This window comes from Podarcis muralis, chromosome 7, assembly GCF_964188315.1.
Source record: "Podarcis muralis chromosome 7, rPodMur119.hap1.1, whole genome shotgun sequence".
Lineage (NCBI taxonomy): Eukaryota > Metazoa > Chordata > Lepidosauria > Squamata > Lacertidae > Podarcis > Podarcis muralis.
The window spans coordinates 58,609,266-58,631,824 of record NC_135661.1 but is presented as its reverse complement, the minus strand read 5'-3'; the positions used below and the strand labels follow the sequence as shown (position 1 = coordinate 58,631,824).

General features: G+C 48.6%; 1 protein-coding gene across 2 annotated transcripts in view; it reads right to left on the bottom strand.

Annotated features, from left to right (window-relative positions):
• Positions 1-22,514, bottom strand: part of NHSL3 (NHS like 3) — a 56,087-nt gene extending 33,573 nt beyond the window's left edge. Inside the window, exon 1 of one of the 2 annotated variants that reach the window (XM_028739125.2) lies at positions 22,274-22,514. In XM_028739125.2, coding sequence (XP_028594958.2) covers positions 22,274-22,514 — 241 coding nt within the window. Of the gene's footprint in view, positions 1-1,759; positions 1,877-22,273 lie in introns of those variants that run through there. The other variant, XM_028739127.2, reaches the window with a different exon arrangement.
• Positions 22,515-22,559: the final 45 nt, after the last annotated feature.

Sequence of the window (22,559 nt, the reverse complement as noted above, 5' to 3'; positions counted from 1 at the left end):
CTATGAGAGGGGGAGGGAAACTTTCCTCTCTCCGCTTTCTCCTTGCCACGCATCATTTTATGAACTTATATCATGTCACCTCTTATTTGCCCTTTCCTCTGAACTAAAAAATCCCAAATGTTGCAACCTTTCCTCATAGAGGAGTTGCTCCATTCCCTTGAATGTTTTGGTTGCCCTTTTCTGAATCGACTCTACAATGTCCTTTTGGAGGTGAGGTGACCAGAACTGAAACATTACTCCAAGTGCAGTCAAACCTGGATTTGTACAATGGCCTTCGGATACCGGCTGGTAATATTGGGTGTGAATGAGAAGGTGGATACTGGGGTTACAAGCTGGCCTGGGTGGGGTGGAGGAGCCCTGCTCCTTTGCCTTTAATATCAGAATAATCTGCAGAAACCTATAGACTGAGCTCTTCACAACATGGAGATAAGCTTTCTATTCTGCTAATACCTGTAAGGCTTCTTTTAGAGGTTCAGGCACAGAGGATAGAAAAACAGTTGGCAACCTTAGTTTTGAGGATGGCATTCACACACCAAGTAGTAAAAGGGTGGAAGGCTCTAAAAGATTTTAAGCAAGAGGAAGAGCTTGCGTTTCCCTGGCCTTCTGATTTTTTCCTAATGGATGGAGAGGATATTCTAATCCAGGCCAGTGACTCTACAGAAGAACAGTTCTTCCACATTAGTTAGGCTGATTCCAGGGGAGTGATCTCCTCTGTGGGGTGATTATATTAGCAAAGCACCAGCCCTAGAAACCCACAAAGCAGCCTCAGGGCTGGTTGCAACACCAGAGATGGCCCAAGGACAGCCCCCAGGTTTCTCAGAACATGGCAGGGAAGCAGCTCTTTTGAAACAGCAAAGGAGCTCCAACAAGGAGAAACCACAACAACAACCCAAAGTTTGCCACTCAATGCACGATCAAACCAAAAGCCACAGCCCAACCTGGCTCTCTGTTCAGTGTTCCTATGTGACACATGTGTTTGCAAATGCACGCTTGTTACACTCATCATTTTAAAAAAAATATTGCTGGGTCTTTTCTGGTGCTTTCGTAGCTGCCTTACAAATCTGCCAACGGACAAGTGTTATGCAGATCTTGTGATAAATAAAATAAAAACTGAGCCCTGGTTTAATTTCAGATTTGGTTCCTTCAGGACTGTAGAACACCTTCGCAAATTGCTTTTTCAATGAAACCGGGAGACCGTCTCCCTAGCATTTTGACATGAGGATCTTGCAATGGTGAAGTGTATTTCCCAGCTGCAATTTCCTAGCTGGGTCCCCAAGCAAGAGGCACCAGGAACTCTGGGACAGCAGGGTAAAGAGCCAGGTGTAGGAGAGCATCTCTGGACCTCAGATTTCAGAGCTGCCGGAGCAATGAGAGCTCCGATTCAACCCTAGAATCTGACTTCATAGCTAGGCCACGGCTCCGTGTTTTGGACTACAACTCCCAGCAGCCACAGGAAGCTGCTCTGGAGCATGTGATGACAGGAATGCCTCTGAGCACATGCCAGGTTAGGTCCCCCTCATACCTGAGAAAAGCCAAAGTCCGCCCCCACCGTATCTGCCACTTTGAGGAGGGATGAACCTGGAAGTTAAGGGCCCACGGAGGAGTTTTGTACTCTGGAGATTTGGGCAGGGGCGGGGGTAAGTCAGGAGGATATTTGCCCCTTTCGGTCCCTTCCCCAAAGTGGCTGCCCCACAGCAACTCCCCAGCCACACCCTCCCTGCCAGGCCTCCCGCAGGCTCCCCACCTGACAAGCCCGTACCTGTCTTCAGCCCTGCGGAGCGGCCAAAGTTCCAGAGAGACCAGCCCTTGGCGTTTGGGGGGCTCCACTTGTGGTACGAGTTGCCCATGGTGCCCGTAGGTGCAACAGGCACCTTTCCCCGTCTCTTCCTCCTCACCCTGCCCCACCCACCCCCTTGTTGCTGGGAGGAGGAGGAGGAGGAGGAACAGGGTGCTTACATGACTGAGCCAGGCAAGCCTTCTTTCTCCTTGGCTGGGTTTCCGTGGCGCAGAGAGAGAGAGAGAGAAAGAGGGAGAGGCGCACAGGGCTCAGCTCTGCCTTCCCATCCCTGTGTCTCTGGGTCGCTGCCTGCTTTCAGCACCCACTTGCTCCCTCCCTTGCTTGGTCACGGAGCCAATCGCAGCAGGCAAAGGGGAGGGGCGCGTGGGGGGGTGGCCGCTTGTCTTCTTCCTGCCCTGACAGCTTTGCTGCCTCCTAGCTCCATCTCTCGATCTCACTCCTCCACTGTCACCAGAAGGGTTTTATTTCCAAAAAGTGAGGGGTGACCCAGCTAAAAGTTTGTCTGAATATTGCACCCCTCTGACTTGGGGGTGCTCACTGGAGCAGGAGAGAGATACTGCACATGCTCCAAAGCCCTGTTCCTGGTTTACATGTTCTGGGGCCATGCCCAGGCACAGGTGGAAGCCTTGACTGACAGAGTCCACAAGGCGGCAGCATTTTAGGGGAGGACAAAAAAGTGACTCAGAATCTAGCTATCCTTCACCATACCTGTGGAAGACCTTTACAGTCAAAAGCATTATAATTTTACTTGCCTGAAGCTTATCTATCTATCTATCTATCTATCTATCTATCTATCTATCTCAATTTACTCCTTCACCCATGCACATTCATTTGTTCTCTTTCCCCAACAGTCTGTCCCGCTTTAATTTTCTGTCACCTTTCGATTTCCTTGGCAATTTCCCTACAAAACTGCCAAACTGCTAAGGCACAAAGCAAGAGCAGCTGGGAAACAAAACCGACTTTGGACAAACAAGCTATGGTTTGGTTGATTGTCGCTGGGACAACTCATGGTTTCTTCAACCACAGTTAAATGTAATGTGCAAACCCGGCCATTATTTATCACCTATGACAAACAGTTCTGTGAAGCTTACGAGTTTGCACATTCTGGCCCATGCAAGTGCTAGTGCCATGCATAAGAGGGCCTTAGGTAGGCTGTCCTCTGCCACTACCTTCCCCGCAAAATGAAAATGGTGACAGCTGCTTCATTCCTGGTGCAACTGGACTTCTCCGCAACCCTTCCCCTCTGCAGGGAGGTGGGACCGATTCGGATGGTCCGCCCCCGCCACTTAATGGATCCAATTGGCTTCCAGAGAGTGGTAGGGGATGCTTTATCCCAAGTTGATGGCCTTTCAGCTGATTCCCTGGTGGCACGCTGGAATGCGGAGTTAACCAGGGCTATTGACTGTCTGGCTCCGAAGCGCCCTCTCCGATTGCATGGAGCCCGGACAGCCCCATGGTTTTCCCCGGAGCTGAGGGTGATGAAACAATCGTTGAGACGGCTAGAGCGCCGGTGGCGGAAAACTCATTCTGAATCAGACCGGACACGGGTTAGAGCTCAACGTCGAGCCTACCAAGTGGCAATGGCGACGGCGAAGAGGGCTTTCTTCGCCGCCTCCATTGCATCTGCAGAAAACAGCAGCAGGAGACTTTTTCAGGTGGTTCGCAATCTATCGGAACCACCTGTACCACCGGGGCCTGGTAGGGACCCCAAGATCTCCTGCAATGCTTTTGCAAAGTTTTTTGCAGATAAAATCGCTCAGATTCAGAAGGAGGTAGACTCCACCGTGGGAGCAGGGCCAGGGCGGGAGAGTGCTAGAGTTCTGTCTGGTCCTGTTACATGGGATCAATTCCAGTCTGTTACCTCCGAGGATGTGGACAGGCTGCTTGGAAAAGTGAAACCGACCACCTGTCTCCTTGATCCTTGCCCATCCTGGCTGATAAAAGCGAGCCGGGAAGGGCTGGGCGATGGGCTCTGCGGGGTGGTGAATGCTTCCCTCTGTGAGGGAGCCTTCCCAGACCCGCTGAAAGAGGCGGTCATTAAACCGCTTCTTAAAAAAACATCTTTAGACCCGGCCAATTTGGCCAACTATCGCCCAGTCTCAAATCTGCCATTCTTGGGCAAGGTGATTGAGCGGGTGGTTGCTGAACAACTCCAAGCACGCCTGGAGGAAACGGACCATTTGGATCCCTTCCAATCGGGATTCAGGTCTCACCATGGGACTGAAACTGCCTTGGTCGCACTGGTTGATGATCTCCGGCGGGCTAGGGACAAAGGTGAGAGCTGTTTCCTAGTTCTGCTGGATCTCTCAGCGGCCTTTGACACCATCGACCATAACATCCTTCTGGACCGTCTAGAGGGGTTGGGAGCTGGGGGCACTGTCATACAGTGGTTCCGCTCCTTCCTCCTGGGCCGTGTCCAGAAAGTGGTGGTGGGGGATGAGTGTTCAGACCCCTGGGCTCTCACTTGTGGGGTGCCTCAGGGTTCTGTCCTCTCCCCCATGCTTTTTAATATCTATATGAAGCCGCTGGGAGAGATCATCAGGGGGTTTGGACTGGGTGTTCATCAGTACGCAGATGACACCCAGCTCTACCTCTCCTTTAAATCAGAACCAGTGAAGGCGGTGAAGGTCCTGTGTGAGTGCCTGGAGGTGGTTGGAGGATGGATGGCGGCTAACAGACTGAGGTTGAATCCTGACAAGACAGAAGTACTGTTTTTGGGGGACAGGGAGCGGGTTGGTGTGGGGGATTCCCTGGTCTTGAATGGGGTAACTGTGCCCCTAAAGGACCAGGTGCGTAGCCTGGGAGTCATTTTGGACTCACAGCTGTCCATGGAGGCGCAGGTTAACTCTGTGTCCAGGGCAGCTGTCTACCAGCTCCACCTGGTACGCAGGCTAAGACCCTACCTACCCGCGAACTGTCTCGCCAGAGTGGTGCATGCTCTAGTTATCTCACGCTTGGACTACTGCAACGCGCTCTACGTGGGGCTACCTTTGAAGGTGACCCGGAAACTGCAATTAATCCAGAATGCGGCAGCTAGACTGGTGACTGGGAGTGGCCGCCGGGACCATATAACACCGGTTCTGAGAGACCTGCATTGGCTCCCAGTATGTTTCCGAGCACGATTCAAAGTGTTGGTGCTGACCTTTAAAGCCCTAAACGGCCTCGGTCCTGTATACCTGAAGGAGCGTCTCCACCCCCACCGTTCCAGCGCCGAGGGCCTTCTGGCGGTTCCCTCATTGCGAGAAGTGAGGCTACAGGGAACCAGACAGAGGGCCTTCTCGGTAGTGGCGCCCGCCCTGTGGAACGCCCTCCCATTAGATGTCAAAGAGATAAATAATTACCTGATATTCAGAAGACAAGGCAGCCTTGTTCAGGGAAGTTTTTAATATGTAACGCTGTACTGTTTTTAACACTGATTGGGAGCCGCCCAGAGTGGCTGGGGAAACTCAGCCAGATGGGCGGGGTATAAATAATAAATTATTATTATTAGTATTATTCAGCCCATCTCTGGTGGGCACCAGGTTAAATATCCCCCCGTTTGCAGCCGCCTTCGCTTACGTTTACCAGTGAAGGTGTAGCAACATCCACCAGAGAACCCCCTGAGCATAAGAGTGGAACTGGTACGGTTGCAGGTGCCTCATAATCCTCATTCTGCAGTTGTAATATATCAATCTTTTAGTGGGGCAGCACCTACACTTTGGAACTCCCTGCCTATTGATATGAGGCAGGCAAGCACCTTCACTTCTTTTCAGTGCCTACTAAAAACTTTTCTTTTCAGGCAAGCTTGCCCAGATATGTAGAATGCTGACTTGTGTTTTAATCAGTTCTTTGCTTATTGATTAATTATCTTTTGAACATTTTAAACAGCTGCTTTAACCATTTTTATTGACAATTTTATTGTTTTATTCTTTTGTGAACTGCTCTGAGTTTTTTTCTTCACAGTCCAGCAGTACATGCATTTTATGGCATGGCCTAACATTTGCTCGCAGTTTGGAGCAAGGCTGAAGATCCTGCTGTGATTAGGGGTTCCCCAATATATCCCATGGTCTTCTGTGGTACTAGGCCAGGGGTTTCCAGATGTTGATGGACTCAAAACTCCCGTCAGCCCTGAACATTGACCATACTGCCTGCCAGAGGCGTACCTAGGGATTGGTGAAACCAAACTCTGCTGGGACACAGGCCTGGGATGAGCTTGGGTGCAAAAAATCACCTATCAGACTATGGAGTGCATGGTGTAAATGTGTGTGCTGACGTGACGCCCCTGTCGCAGCAAGTTGAAATGTGGGAGAAACTTCCCATTCTTCTCACAGCATAAAGACATGCACTTTTATTTTTATTTTTTGCCCTTCACCCTCGCACTCACTCTGGATGCTTCGAGTATTTGGGTCAAGTAAAATGTAGTCACTTCTAATGTGGCTATTGCGGTAAAGTGTGTTGGGGGGGGGTTGGCTGGGGGGGGTGCCAATACAGCTCCTTGCCAAGGGCACAAGAGATCCCAATCTACCAACTACAGCTGATTGCTGAACATCTGGAGGGCACCACATTGTCTATCCCTGATCGAGGCAGATTGGCAGGTGGAAAATACTCAAATTACATATCACATCACAAGTGCTTTTAAAGAAATGTCAGCATCCTGGAAGGGCCTTCGGCAAGTCTTTCAGAGAATGCAGGAAGCTGTCTTGTACTACTGAGCCAGGCCTAGCATCAGGCCAGCAGTGGGACTCTAAGGTCTCAGAAAAATAGGGGGGGGGGCTGTATTTCTTTCCCAGCAGCCCTATTCAAAAAATTATTTTAAAATGCCATAGATTCTAATCTTTGGGCTTTCGGCATGCCAAAAAGGGGTGCAATCTTCTGACTATCTCAAGAGATTCCCCACCCCAAACCCCAACTTGCTCCTTAATCTTGACTAGATATGAGGTCCCCTGTTCTGCTACAAATACAAGGAAATCTCACAAATTATATTATTATGCGTACAATACTATACACAAGTTATAAAGAAGAAAGTAACCAGGACATATACAGATGCATACAACAATGCATATTACTTTGTAAAGCTCATATGGATTAATATACTGGTAACATTCTTCTGCACAAAATATTGTACAGCATAGGGCTTGACTGTTTTATATACATTTATATGTACAATCTATGTTTTAAAGAATGAGTCATTTTCTATGTAGTCAGGCTTACAAAAAAAAAGAAAGGACACCAGATATTGCACAGGCAGATGGCATATAAGCAGGTCCTGAATATGAGAGGCAATCCATTGCAAGCGAAGCCCAATTGGATCGGACCCAGCAAAATCCATGTGTAAATCTATTTCAAATGGATTTCTCCTTCACCCAAATGCAAATTCTGCTCTACCATCACTGACTTACGGCCCCAGCCAATGGTCACAGGACACCCCTGCAGCTGTTATTCTTTGCCCACCCTGTCCTTTAAGATGCCATGAAAGGGAGTGGGTGGCGCTGTGGTCTAAACCAATGAGCCTCTTGGGCTTGCCGATCAGAAGGTTGGTGGTTCGAATCCGTGTGATGGGGTGAGCTCTCTTTGCTCTGTCCCAGCAGTTCAAAAGCATACCAATACAAGTAGATAAATAGGTACCACTGCAGTGGGAAGGGGCCGGTAAATGGCATTTCTGTGTGCTGCTCTGGCACTCGTCACTGTGTCCCGTTGCACCAGAAGCAGTTTAGTCATGCTGGCTACATGACCCAGAAAGCTGTCTGCGGACAAACGCTGGCTCCCTCGGCCTGAAGCGAGATGAGCTCCACACCCCATAGTCAAATTCGACTGGACTTAACGGTCCAGGGGTCCTTCACCTTTGCCTAAGATGCCATGGCAGCATCTGTCCTGCCCCTTGCCAATAATTCAAAATTCAAAGAAAACAGAATGTATGAAAAGCAGATGTATGCAAACTGGCAGCCTTGCACTGCCCTAAAAATGGGCACCAAATCTGGAATTTATTTCAGCAGGACACCCCCTCCCTGCCAAGGGCTGAAATCTGTAAAAGGGGATGGAAGGAAAGCTTAATGAGTAAAGCTGATTAAATGAAACTCCTGAGTATGTTATGGGTCACTGGGGGTTAGCGGGTGAAACCAAGTTTTGGGAGAGTCTAAGCAGTTTACAGAAAGGCACTTGAGTTTCTGGGTCCCTCAAGAAGGAAACAAAAACCCTTCTGGGTGAAAACAAAAGCCTAACACCAAAAAGCCTAAGTTAAGATCTGAAATCATTAACAGAAATAAGCTAAACGTTTGCCAGCTATTTCCTGCTGAGACCTGATTTCGGTCCCTGCGGCTTGTGCCTTCCTCCTGCTGAAACCAAGATCCAAATCGATGGAAAGAAAAGTTTCCCATTCCACCTGATTCCGTGCAGTCAGCTCACTGGGTTCCATGGGACTTGCACCCAGGTAAGGGTGCCTAAGATGGCAGCCCTAACTGAATTGCCCCTGACTTCCTCACCTGAAGCTGGAGAAATACAGAAACTCAAAGGCACCTACACCGGTTTGACAAGTCAAATCCGTTCTAATTCATATTTGTTCAGCTCTTCACCTTCATTTCTCACCCTCTCCTGTGCCAGAGACCATGTCAATGATCATATTGTCTTAAGAAAGAGCACGTTCCTCATACACAGAAATCTGACTCCAAAACAATTTGGTGAGTTTAAAAAATCAGATCTCAGATTATGCTGTTTGCAAAAGCATTTCTTGCACTTCCCCCTCCCCTCCAGGTAGAAGAGGCACACCTCTCTTTGTTCAGTCTGAGAAGCTCACCCTGGTTTCCAGCTCAAACCAGACACTGGATTCCTGTTGCCCACATTTTCAGAAATGTCACTCTTGGCCTTCTGCGCCCTGCAGATTAACAAAATTATTTCACAAACACTTGGAAACTATTTAAGCAATTAAGGTTGAGGCCAGCAACAGTGTGCTTAGTAACAGCTGAAAGAACCAGGGAGCCTTTCTAGCACAGCATGCAACTGAACCCTACGAAATAAATGGCATCTTGTCACACATCACCTTGTCACCAACATCTCACATCTCTGCATTCTTCCTATGCGTCCTGGTTGCTTAGTAGACTGATGCAGCTAGAGAGAGACAGTGCCAGGTAGGAGTGCAGTCTCCATTACAGGCCCATCTCAGCCTCATTGGGTGGTTTCATTTGGGAAAGCCACTGCTATCTTAGGAATTTAGCAAGCTGTCTTATGCCTGGCCAAGCCAATGGTCCCTCTGAACCCAGAATTGTTCTCTACCTCTGAGCCAGGATCCCTTTAGCACTGTTACCTGAGGACCAAATTAGATGTGACTTAATTGGGCAATTAATGACTTAATAGTGCAATTAACATGCACTATTGAGGGTTTTTTTTACAGAAAAGTAAACAGCAGCCAAGCAATGGAGGGTGGGAGAAGAAATTGCAGCATCCGGCCCTTGCAAATTAGGGAGAGTTAAACCCTTTCTCCTTGAAACCGTCTCAGTGAAAATGCTCCCTTTCCACATTTTCCGACTTAATGCTAAAAGATACAACACTTTCCCCCAGCTTTTGACAGCTAAAATATTCTGTTTTGTGGGACTCACCTATTTCTGCTGAATGTATACTCTTCTGTTCATCTGTAATGGTTTTCCTTGTTTTTTATCATTGTAATGGTTTTATAGTAACTGTTTTTTGAACTGCAAGTTATATTGTTGTGACCAACCCTACAGCTTCATGGCAGGTAAGAAATCTGATAGATAGATAGATAGATAGATAGATAGATAGATAGATAGATAGATAGGTAGATAGATATAGATAGATGATAGATAGATAGATGATAGATAGATAGATAGATAGATAGATAGATAGATAGATAGATGCTGATTTATTATATCCTGCTCTCACCTGCTGTTTCATGTTCACATGAAGCCACAGCTGGCCCAAGACATTTTGCCGCACTTTGCCTAATGACCAGGCCGGCTCTGCTTCAGGCTGCCTTGGAATGAAGTGGAGCACTGATCCATCTGGCATTCCCTGCTCCGCTTAGGGAAGACTCTCTAGGCTCCCTAGCAGGACTCTTCCCCTTTCCCAGGGGACTCTGCCACTGAGCTGTGCCCTCTACCACTTTGTGCCCAGCTCTGATGGATTTTCCCCAGCCCTGCTGCTAGGCATCATTTGGTCTGGGAACGGCCTGGAAACCAGGCCAAGTGTGCTGTGCCGCTCCCCCGCCCCACTGATATTACACAGTTAAGACAAGGGGTCCACAACTGATGCAGGAGGTGCCATTGCGCCGGGCAGATCAATAAGCCTACCTAGAAGAACTGAAAAAAGAGCCCTAGTAGATTAAGGGGCTGGGTATCTAGTTCAGCATCCTGTTCTTTCAGTGGTCAACCAGATGCCCTAATGGGAAGCTGAAAAGCAGGACTTGAGAGCAAGTGTACTCTCCCAACTTGTGCATCACAGCAACTGGCATTCAGAAGCATGCTGCCTCCAACAGAACTATCATCAGCCCTCGAAATCTACCATCTACCATTTTGCACCTGGCTATTGGCCACTTGCGACCAAGTGAAGATGTTTGGTTGCCAGGATGGCGCCTGACATCTCCACCATCTGGAGGTGCATGCCTGGGGATCCTTGGGTCTTGACTGTTTTCAGATACTGACAACACATCCTGTAGAATTTTATTTGTTATATTTGATCAGAAAGAATTTCAGGAGCCAAAAAGTCATATTGAAAAATACGACTTTTGAGATGTCTAGCCCAAAAATGACAACTAGGCATTCCGTTTTGGCGACTGAAACCCTGGTTTAATGAGCCATTTGGCGTCTAGCTAATATATCTGAGTTTCCAACACTGGGTAGCTTGGCCAGTGTTCCTCAGAAGAGGAACTGTATGGAAGCAGAATGGCCCTTTTCTCTACAGTACTGAACTGGACTCGCTTGCTTGAGTCATCTGGATCTAGTTGCTTTGCAGATGCCTTGGTATGCCATTTGTGGCCTGGATTATGGGAGTCAGATCTCGGGGCGGAGGGGGTGGCGTTGATGCCCATAGGCATCCTGCCTTTGGACCAAGCTTACAGGTCTCTTTCATCCCTTGTGATTCAACGAAGTAACCTCAAACTCTCTTTAAATTTCACACCCACTCAAATTCCCAGGCATTCCTAGTACAGGAAAAGAGACATGAGCTTCAAACTAGCACTGCTCTGTGATGAAAATGAAGTGCACACAAGACCACGTATTTCAATGCTTGCAGGTTTTGCAGCAATGCAATGTCAGATCCTATGTGTGTAAATGCACAGCTGGGGTTGGAGGAGAAGGAGAATAATCCCATTTGTTGGAAAAGGCATTTTTCAAAGTAGGCTGAATTTTAACTTCCGGGTTGTGTAACCTGTCATTCATGAAAGGGTTAAGCGGACTGTACCCTTCCTTTTTGAGGAGCCAAGAGATGGCAAGGATACTATTTATTAACAGAAGAGAGGAACTCAGCCAGGTAGCTGTAGGGGAAAATGCAGTTTAAAAGCAGCAGTTGGGATGAATGTTTGTATAAAGAGGGAGGGTCCCCGACTGTTTCAGGCTTTTAAAAATAAAAGTTACCAGGAGCCTGCCTAAAGGAGGGAAGGGAAGATACTTCAACAGCACAATGTTATGCATTCTCTCATCCTGTGCACACCACATGAGACACACACTTAAACCTCAGGGATCCCACAAAAGAACCCCGGGAAATGAAGTTTGCGAAGTGTGTTGGGAATTGCAACTCTGAGCAGAAACTACAGTTCTCTGCATTCTGTTATGGAAGCTTTCTGCTTACTTGTTTCCAGGTAAGGATGCCCAGGCCAAGAAAGGAATGGGGGAAAAGCAGGGAGCAGCTTTTCTTCCCACCAACTGACTTGTGGAACTCCTTGCCACAAAATAACAGCCAAGCCAAGAGCTCCGCTTGCTTTTAAAACAAAAAGAACCCGAACCCAGATCTAAGCACCAACAGCCTCAGTCTGGGCCCCCTATTATAACCCAGGGTTGAGCTGTGGAAGGAAGAGGCATCTGTGTGCACACATGTTTTCTGTTTATTAAAACAGACCAACTCTGCCTTGCAATTGCAGCCCGTGAGGACAAATAAATATGCAGTTGCAGGCTGCTAAAACGACAGTGAAGACTTTGGGAAATATTAACAATGGCTCTTCTCTTTGGTCACAGAAGCCCACTTCCAACTGACAGGCACAAAGAGGAACTCCTTCCTTGCAGACAAGTTTGTTTCATTATGACAACTCTGCACTGCACAAATGCAGTCTGCTTTTTCTTTTCTGACAGCTGGCACCTGTGTGAATTCCCTAGCTGGTCTCCAGAGCACAGAGAAATCAGATATAGTTTGAGGCAGTCACATAGAAATCTTTTTTTTTTTTAAATTGCCCCTGTCCTTGCCAACCCAGCACCCTCCAAATGTTGTTGGACTACAACTCTCATCAGCCCCAGGTCAGCACACCAGCTTGCAGTCCAACAACACCTGGAGGGCGCCAGGTTGGCAGAGGCTGCTTTCACACTCTGTGCAACATGACAGCGAGGAATTTTTAAAAGGAGTTTTCCAGCTCTGGCCTTCCCCCAATCTCAGCTCGCAGCGGGTAGAGAGGTCAAGAAAAGATTCTGTAATCAGCCTGGTCTTTAATCAATGGCATCTATATAAATATACAAATTACAAAATTACAGCAAAGGTGCCTTTTAAACCATCCGTTGACAAATTGCACCAATTAATTTGTTAAAGCTTGCAGGCACAGTCAGAGTGGATGGATGTGTGGCTAACACAGGATGCTGGAGCAATCATTAAGGAGGAGGGGGCAACTCAAGAGCCCTCATATGGTGGTAGGGAGAAGACTTAATGCAGCCTTTCAGATGCTTTTGGACTACAACTCCCATCAGTCCCAGCCAGCCATTAGGAAAGGCTGTTTTAACATATGAAGCAAGGGAGATGTATGTGTGAGGCTCTGGGGGTTCTACTGCAGTAGATAAAGGTAAAGGGACCCCTGACCATTAGGTCCAGTCGTGACCGACTCTGGGGTTGCGGCACTCATCTCGCTTTACTGGCTGAGGGAGCTGGCGTACAGCTTCCGAGTCATGTGGCCAGCATGACTAAGCCACTTCTGGCGAACCAGAGCAGCACACGGAAACGCCGTTTACCTTCCTGCCGGAGCAGTACCTATTTATCTACTTGCACTTTGACATGTTTTCGAACTGCTAGGTGGGCAGGAGCAGGGACCAAGCAACGGGAGCTCACCCCGTCACGGGGATTCGAACGGCGGACCTTCTGATCAGCAAGTCCTACAGCGCCCACAGTGCCACCCGTGTCCCTACTGCAGTAGATAGATGGGAACAAACTGGTCCCAGGAAATCACCTGGCCCAGCATTTGAGAGTTTTCTTCTTAAGAAAAAAGAAAGAACACAAGCACCAGACAAAATTTCACCAAGCACTTCATGCGTGAACACGCCCTGCGAGTCTTCAGAATGGGCAGCTTAGCCAAGAAATCCTGTTTCATGCCTGGCTTGTGGGCAGACGGCAGTGCTGGGATATTTTTGTGGCTCTGTGCCACATACCTGCACTTACCCCCCTGCCTGCTGTATTCATTAGTCCAGAATAGGAGGCATTGCACAGCCAAGGAGAGTGGGCTGCCCTTCAACTGGACACCAAGCCCCAACAAGCCAGGAAGCTCACTGGGTGACTTCAGCCCCTCTCCCCCTGCCTAAGCCTACTCCATAGAGTAGTTGTGAGGAGGATACAATAAGGTAAGCTCAAGTATGTTGGAAAGCGATAGAGTATTCTTTCGCCAGCTTCGGCTAGTATCCCAACTATGACCATTCCTTGACCACATGCACTGCTAATATCAAAGCTGGATTACTGCAAGGCACTCTATGTGGGGCTGCCCTTAAGGTGGGTCCAGAAGCTGCAGCTGCTGCAGATTGCTTAACACAGCACCCTAAGCCCCAACATGTAATGCCTTTGCTAAACAAATTGCACTGGCTCCCAATATGCCACTGGGCCAAGTTTAATTATTTGCTTTTGGTATACAAAACCTCTATTGCCACAGTACATATACTAAGCCCTTGGAAAACGCCTTAACTGCCCGGAATCTCAGCCAGGGAACTGGTGCCCTGCCCTCCCTGCACAAAACTGAGCATAACACCAGTACATGTGAGTGGAGGGAAGGAGGTGTGACATCTAAATCACTTTCAAACTGGTTTGGATTTCAGCATAGAGGCCCTTTACATATTTGTGGAGCCAAGGCCCTTTGCGATGATCCCTCTTGGGTGCCTAGAGCAACAGGTGTCTGGTCTTGGCTGACCCACAGTGGTGGGGTCTGGTTCACAAAGGGAAAAAACAAACAGAGTTGAGCATAGATTTTTCAACACCTGGAAGGCCCAGCTCCATCAGGGAAAATCCACACCCCAGCCTGTAAAAAGGGAGCAAGAGGGGAATGCCTTGCAGAGTATCCTGTAAACTAGATGCAATATACAGAAAGAAGGAACAGAAGCAATTAGAAGGGGCAAAGCAGCTGCCCTTTCCTTAGCAGTGCTGGTGACAAGCTGAATGGTGTGCAAGGATCCGAGTTCAGTTCAAGGTTGAGCAGCAAACCAAGGTTGCTGTCAGCAAGCTCAGCCAGACCGTCACTCTGCAAGCAGGCAAAGTTGTTGCCTGTGGAAGCAGCACATGGCAACATCAGTGGCAGGGAAGCAGCAAGTGGTCCAAGACTTGTGCAGGATCCCTTGCAATGCTGCAGAGCGTGCCAGGCATGCAACCTTTGGATTGCACAAGTGGTGATGAGCAATCCTGGCACAGAGAAAGACCTGGGTTCAATCCCAGTTAAAAAGGATCCAAGGTCCAGGACAGGAAAAGAGCCAGCACTTCTGAGGGCAGTGGTCTGACTCAGGGCTTTTAAACATTTCCTCTTGTCCCGCTGCTTTCCTCTGGGAAAAACAACTCTTTAGTGCTCAATTGGATCAAACAGCCATTGGGTTTCTGCAGATTGTTGTTGTTGTGAACTTAAGGGCAGGCTTTCCTTGGGAAAGGAGCAGAGCAAGGGGAACACCACTCAGACCCATACTTTCTAGGCATAGGACAAGAGGAAGTGTTGATAATACACTCTCATTAAATGTTTATCCTGGAAAGGGATGCTACTTTTGCATGGAGTCAATCCTAGGTCCATTCCATCCATAGGCTTTTTGGAGATTGAAAACATATACACACAATTCTTCCCCTAAAATATGCATTTTGTACTATTTTTCCCCACCCACCCATATGAAATAGGCATTCTTGTGCACTTTTGAACCAGAACTACAAAATTCAGAGAAGGGTGTAATCCAATGGACAGCTGTGTTCAAGACTAGCATATTAGGTTGGTTTGCTTCAAAATGTGGGCCAAACTGATTTCTCTTCCATTCCCTACATTTCAGACACATCTCTTAGTGTGGTTACATACCTAGTGCCTGTCTTGCCAGACAGAAGACTGAGAACAAAAGAGATATCAAATCAAGGAGCGGGAACATAAATGTACGCACCAGCATAATTTCAAGAGCAGAAAAGTCAGCATGGAGCCGAAATTCTCTCTCTGCCAACCTTTCCCAACCTGGTTCCCTCCAGACATTTCAGACTCTCATCAGCCTCATCCAGCATAGTCATAAAATGCTAGGGGCTGGTGAGAGTTGTAGTCTGAAAGATCTGGAAGGCACCAGGTTGGGGAAGGCTGGTCTACACCCTCAGCTGGAAACTTAATGGTCCTCTTGCCATCTGGGCCATCAGCCGCCTCCTGCTGTAACTGCTGGCAGTGCCCAGCCTGACCGCCATCCACATGCAGCAGATCCAGTCCCCACCTGAGCAGATGAAGCTTCAGCCACACTGCCCAATAGTGGGATGCGCTGCAGCACCCCAAATTACATGAAAGAAACTAGTAAAAACCTAATAATAACCATCTCAATTTTTATAGGTCTTTCACTCTACTGTCAGAAGGTGCTATAAACCAGTCCCCAAGTTCCTGCCCAGCTGGAATTGCACCGGAAGGCCTTGCCACCCACCACAACACAGAACGTGACCAACCCAAGGCCACGTGGCCGGCAGTCACCATCGCCCTGGGAAGCTCATCTCCTAACTAGGCCATGGCAGCTTCTGAGCCCTGCCTGGTAGGAGGTGAGCAGCTTCAGCAGCCGGAGCTGAAAGGGTTGAACAGGGTGTGGCTCTTCCGCGTTATGCTTCTTGAAAGCAGAGAGTATGTTGTGATGACAGTCTTTGGTGATTTCATCCAGCAGCAGTAGCTCATGGGAATCGTAACAAGCCATCTTGCGTGGCTGAAAGAGGGCAAGGAAAGAACCCCGATGGTTGTTTCCCTCTCACCTACGTAATCCTAAATATTTCCACCGGCAGATCCTTCTGCCCACATGTTTCAAGCACTTTTGGTTGCTCAGGAGGCACTCAATTTGAACCTTGCTTTCAAGCAGTTGTCCCTCTTTGTTTTTCATCTAACAGATTTGTAGACCACTTTTCAGGAATTCACCCCTCCCCACACAAACAAAATGGCTTGTGAAGAAATATAAGCCAAAATAAAATAAAAAATACAATACTAAAATCAACTAAATCCAACATTTGTTTCAGGGCACCACAAAAAATAACTTTGGCCTTTTCTTTTTTTGCATTTCCTTGCCAAGAGGTCCAACAGTTCTAGAGACTATTTGTGGTCATATTGACCTTAAAAACCCCTCTAAGCCTGGGGTCTGCAGGATCCCCTCCTTTCACATGTGTCACTGAGCCGGTAAATAACAACTTCAGGTTCCCAGCCTTGAGTTCCATCGCTTCAGGAGGCCAGGTCAGTCTCAGGAAGCCTTTCTTCCAGTGGCCTCAGGGCTTTGGAATGGTCTCCCAGAGGCAGGATGTATAGAAAGGTATATATTTTGAGAAACTAGTGTGGTTATTTGCCCCCACCTAGAACAGCCATGATTCTGAATTTGTGGCCTGTGCAACACACAGCCCTGCTCCCCATTGCAAAGCTATGCTCCAGTCACTTACTCTATCCAAACCAACAGTCTGACCACTGGAGCAGCATCCCTCTGTCCCACCAAAGAGGTATGCTTACATCTTCAAAGATGCAAGAAGAGCCTGGATGAGGCCGTAGCCCAGGCATAGGCAAACTCAGCCCTCCAGATATTTGGGGACTACAACTCCCATCATCCCTAGCTAACAGGTCGTGGATGATGGGAGTTGTAGTCTCAAAACATCTGGAGGGCCGAGTTTGCCTATGCCTGCCATAGCCCTATCCAGCCCAGCATCCTTTTTCCACAGTGGCCAACCAGATGCTTCTGCTTTTATGAAGGAACTGATCAATAAGTAATCCCTGAACCTGCAGGATATTCTGGCTTCACTTCTAAGCATTAGGCAGGTGACGTATTGCCTTTCTTTTTTACCAACAGTCTGCAATTAAATAAACCAAAGTGTCAATAGCACTCTCCACTCCCCCAGAATCTGAGAAACAAAACTTGCCCTGCACAAAAGCTGCTCCAACTTGTGATTGCCTGCTAGAGATACCCATGCAAAGCAGAGTGCACATCAAATTATAAATTGCAATATAAGGGGTTATAGTAACCCTAATCCTTACATTGCAGGGGGGAGGGAGGCAGGCAGGGGGCTGGATGCCTTAAGTCATAGAATCATAGCTGGAAAGGTTCTATGAACCCGGAGGGTCAAAGAATCATAGACTCATAGAATTGTAGAATTGGAAGGGATCCTGAGGATCTAGTCCAACCCCTTGCAATGCAGGAATCCTGCCCACAGCTATCCCTGGCTGGACTCGAACCACCAACCTACAGACCCACAAGCAGAGACATAAGCTGTTTTCCCTAGTATTAGACCAATCTGATCTCCTCCTGGTGTTTTGGATTACAGCTCACATAAGCTGTGGCAGATAAAAATGAAGCATCTGGAGGGCACCAGGTTGGGGAAGGCTGGATTAGACTGAGGATCAGAGTGAAATTCATGGGTCCCTCTTAAGGGTAGGACTCAGGGGGGCAATGTTTTCTGCACTGACTGGACAGTGAGCCCCTTCAGCATGCTTCCCTGTAACTCTAAGCCCTCCAGTGCCCATGTACAAATATTGAAGAGGGCGCCAGCAGTAAAGAAGTGAGAGGTCTGTACATCTGCATTTGCTATCATGCAATGGCACTGAATCTTGAGGGCTGTGACTTCTCTGGCCTTTTCTTGGGGGGAACTCTAGCAAAAGTGCTGAGAATCAATATTTGGAAATTGTGCCTGTAAGAGGGTAGAGAAACAGAACTCAGAAGAAGAGGCAGAGGCAGGAATTGTGAGGATGGGTGGTGAACTGCCATAGAAAGCGAAACTGCAGCCAACTCACTTTGGGGTTTCTAAGCTGATCCAGAGAAGAGTACGCCTGTCTTGAGAAGGTCAAACGCACATCGGGGCAAGTCTGCACGTCATGGTAAGCCCTGGTGTATGGCTTATTGGGCTCAAGCAGGCGGATGCTCTCCACTGCCCAATCCCTCCTTCCAATCACAAGCAAGAGTAACAGGCAGGAACTCTTGGTGTGGTGTTACTTCCCAACAGAGTGAGTGTGGTTTGTGTCTCCCTAAAGCAGCTTTCTTGGGACCCCAGATGTTGCTGGACTTCAACTCCCATAAAATTATCTTATTTATTTTTTATTTAACAAAATTTATATACTGACTGATCATAATAAAACCTCTGAGGGGTCCTAGTCTGACACTCTAACCACTACACTACACTACCACACAGCTCAATCCCAAAACACCAAAAGCCAAGGTATGTTCTGAAGGCAGCAGCACCTTGCTGAAGTTTATCAGGTCAGTGCTTGGATGGGAGACTGCCTGGGAACCTCGTGTACATATCAATGTAAGCTCTGCGGTGGGAGAAAGGCAGGATATGTACTTTAAGAAAAATAAATACTTGCAGTATTGCTATATTCAAATGAGGCCATTCATTCCCACCATGTTCACTGCCCAAGAAGGTCTGGCTTTCAAGAGGGTCTGTCAGAATGGCCCCCTCAAGAGAGCTCTTGGGAGCTGATGGAGGCGTGTCAGAGGAAACTGCTGCTCACCTATGTTACTGTCCTTGAAGGTTTTTACTCTTTGATTTACGGGGATCTGATGTGTGCTGTTTTTATATAATGTAGTGAGTCGCCTCAAGCACAAGAGAGACAGGAGCCATAAAAAGATAAATTTAAGGCACTTAAAGTGACTATCTGCCTTTTCTAGGGGATGTTCACAAAAGTATCTCATTTCAGACTTTTCCTCAGTAAAGCCTCATGGATCCCATGCACAAATGTCAGATTCCCAAATTCTTGCAAATACAATCCCAGCAAATACAACCAGAAGACAAGGGAAGAAACTGATCCTGGTCCTCTCAAGGTAACTCATTGTGTATTTTGAAAACAGTCTCCTCTCAAGAGACTTATATTCTTCAAACTGAAGCAGCAACTGGGGTCCTAGGTGCTGAGCCAAAACAGCAAAGGGTGCCCAATCACTTGTAAGCTTCCTGGGGCAGAGAGGAAGGAGGGCATCTGGCTGCCCACTGCTGGGAACATAAAGCTGCACTAGCTGGACTTTTGGCCTGACCTAGCAAGCCATCGCTTCTGCACTGAAGCCGTTCCCCATATTCTCCAGACCTCTGGTCATGGTAGATGCTCTTCTTTGGATTCTTTCCAGCTTCTCTCATGCCGTTCTTGAGAGTTCAACAACCAGTATTCACCTCAGTTCTGCATTCAGAGCTGAACATGGTACCCTGGTGCCAAGTGGAGGGACACCAGGAGAGGACTTCCATGTCTCACTCATGTTCCACACCAAGATGGTGCCTGTTTGCTTTGGAAAAGTGCTACAGTGCTGATTCGTGATCACCTTGTCCCTTGGGCTTTTTGTCTGCCCTACCAGGGCTGAAAAGCACAAGCGCACCTGGACAAGGGGACAAAGGAGCAAGCAGCTCAAGGGCCAAGGCAGGTTGGACTCCTGCATTTTAGGGGGTTGGACTAGATGCCCCTTGGAGGACTCTTCCAAGTTCCAACTCTACATTTCTATGATTCTGTGAAAAGACTGGCATCTGGAGCAGCTCACCAGGGGCTGGAAGCCAACAGACACATGGCAGGGGATGGGCAGCGCTGGAAGGGAATGGGCAGATAATAGCGCAAGTTCACACTGAGAGCACATCACAGGTCTCTTAACATGAGCAGGCTGCCACTACAAGAAAAGCAGTGTGGTTGGGGCTGAGTAAAGCAAAGGACCACCCAGACAAGGCCAGAGTTCCTCTGAACCAAGCCGGTACCAAGAGAAGCTTCTGGGTCGATGGGTCTAAAAAGTAGCTGCTCATCATCCCTCTTTGGCCAAGAGGCTTCCTGAGCTCTTTAGAATGCCAAATGCCACATCTGCCAGAGTGCCAGGACAAAAACAACATCCAGCTGCTTATGATGTCATGGACACAGGGCAATCAGCATGCAGAGTTTGGCAACGTCACAATCAGGCATGCCTCCCTGGGTCAGCACCACAGGTACACACCCATTTCCCAAAAGGGTTTCTTCTGATTCTAAAGGGTGGTGATGGCAGCAGCCCAGAGGTCGCCCCCCCTCCCCATCCTCAGAACAGTGGTTTAACCTGGCCAGAGTAGGAGGAGTCTCTTTTCACTTGCTTAAATGCTCCATTGGGACATTGCAATAGGTTTGTCAGTGTTGTTATTATTACTGTTTATGCCACCTGTGGGATCTGGTTCACTCCAACTCAGCACAGGCATGTTCACAAAGACCAACCATGCCAACACATCGTGTGGAGTTTTTCTGCACCTCTTCACTCCACATCAAAGTAAATTGGGGAGGGGGCGCTTCCAACAACAGTACAGCAGCCTCCTTCCTTTGTTTCCCACCAACCTGGGTGTACATCACAGTGTGCACAGGGGAGAAACCGTTTGGATGTATGGAGAGAGGAAAGAGCTTCACTGATAGTGGAAACCTTAGAAAACATCAACAAACATTCACAGGGGAGAAACTATGTTGAGATTCCTGCATTGCAGGGAGTTGGACTAGATGACCCTTCCAACTCTACAATTCTATTATTCTTAAAAAAGCCCAAAAAAAACCATAGTGGAGACAGGCTCAGGGTGGGGCCAGAGCCGCAGTTCAGCTTGTGCAAAACAGCCGTGCGGACTGGGGAAGCATCTGGAGCTGCTCCAGATTTCTCTCAGGATCTCTGACCTCATGAGTCAGAGGGAGAAGGAACATGCCCACTGAACCAGCAACAGCCTTGGGTAGAAATGGAATTTGCAATGGGGGGTAGGAAGGAGAGGCCCACACCTCACACTGCTAGAAAGAACGAGCTGGCTGCAATTGCCCAGGCCCCAGAAGAACCAAATGCAGCTCTCTCCCTGCAAATACACAAACAGGTTACCCAAAACTAGGACCTGCTGCACTCCGTGCTGACAGAAAGACACTTTTGCTGCTGAAGAGGAAAGTCAAAATGATGACCCACAGCTCCAAACAGGCACTCTTTAAAATAAAAAGATGGAAATGGGGACAAGAAAATCCCCCTGGGTTGTAGCACAAGGGGCTACGTCTCAGATTGTTTTGTGCCATGCTGCAGATCCCATGCCCCTTTCCTCCTCCTTCTGAACTTAAAAAACACACACATTTTCTCTCAGTTGTGGTGGTGAGTACCATGCAGGTGAGAGCCCAGCCACTGGCCATCTTGACTTGCCCAGGGGCACTCTGCACATTTATGCAACTTTGTGCCCTGAGCCTGTGCCCCAGTCCTCGAAGCGCCACCCACACCTGTTTCAAGCAAGGCAAGGAGGGAATGGGTTAAGTTGGCATGAGGAAGTAAGTCAAGGAATGGCGGAAGGCTGGTCAGAATGGCATTATAAAGGCTTGCCTGGGGATTTGTTGGCAGCCCACTCAGCCATGGGCTAAAACTGGGGCCTGGTTTCAGTAAGGTGGGGCAGAGTCATGGATCATGTGAAGGATTGATAAAGCAGGACAAACGTTTCAGGAAGGGAAAGCAACTTTAGGCAACTTGGGCTTCACCTTGGAATCGATTTTTAGTTACATGGAGCGGACTGGGAATGGGCGACATATTCACTGTAACACTGTTCACGTGCAGAGCTAAAGCAGTTGAACTCAGCTCTATTCTTGTACAACCTTTGGCAAAAATTCAGAGCTTCGTCTAGGCCAGGAAATCACAGGGGCCGAGTCCAAGTTAGCACGCGATTTCCGTCCCACGGCGTATCCCTTGAGCATGCGGAAATATTCATAAAACAGAGTCTAGCTAACCATGTGCAGAGCGCCTTCCCGTCGCCACCGTGGAAGCACGACCAGCCCCAGGCCAGGGCTTGGCTCAGGTTGGCACTCACCCCGGCTCCACCCTAGCAAGTGTGAAGCAAGAGCACGGGAAGACCCGTTAAGCATGTGCAGAGCGCTCTTCAGACCCCTCCCGCCCCGCAGCTGGGATCCGGCTAGCGACCCGCGCTGCCGACGCGCCTTACCTTTGCCCTTGTGGCGCTCGTCGTGCTTCTTGCCCTCCGCAGGGGGCGCGCCAGGAGGGCCCTTCGGCTTCTTCTTCCGCCTGCCCCGCAGCCAGCTGAAGGCCCTGCGCAGGCTAGACGAGCCGGACTTGGGCTTCTTCTTCTTGGGGGGTGAGGCGGCGGGGGAACCGCCTCCCTTCTCCGCGGGGATCCAGGTGTCCTCGGCGAGCGCCGCCGCCGCAGGTGCGCTCTTCCCGGACATCTCCCTGGCGGGCGCCCAAACGTGAAGAGGACGCGGGGGGCGCAC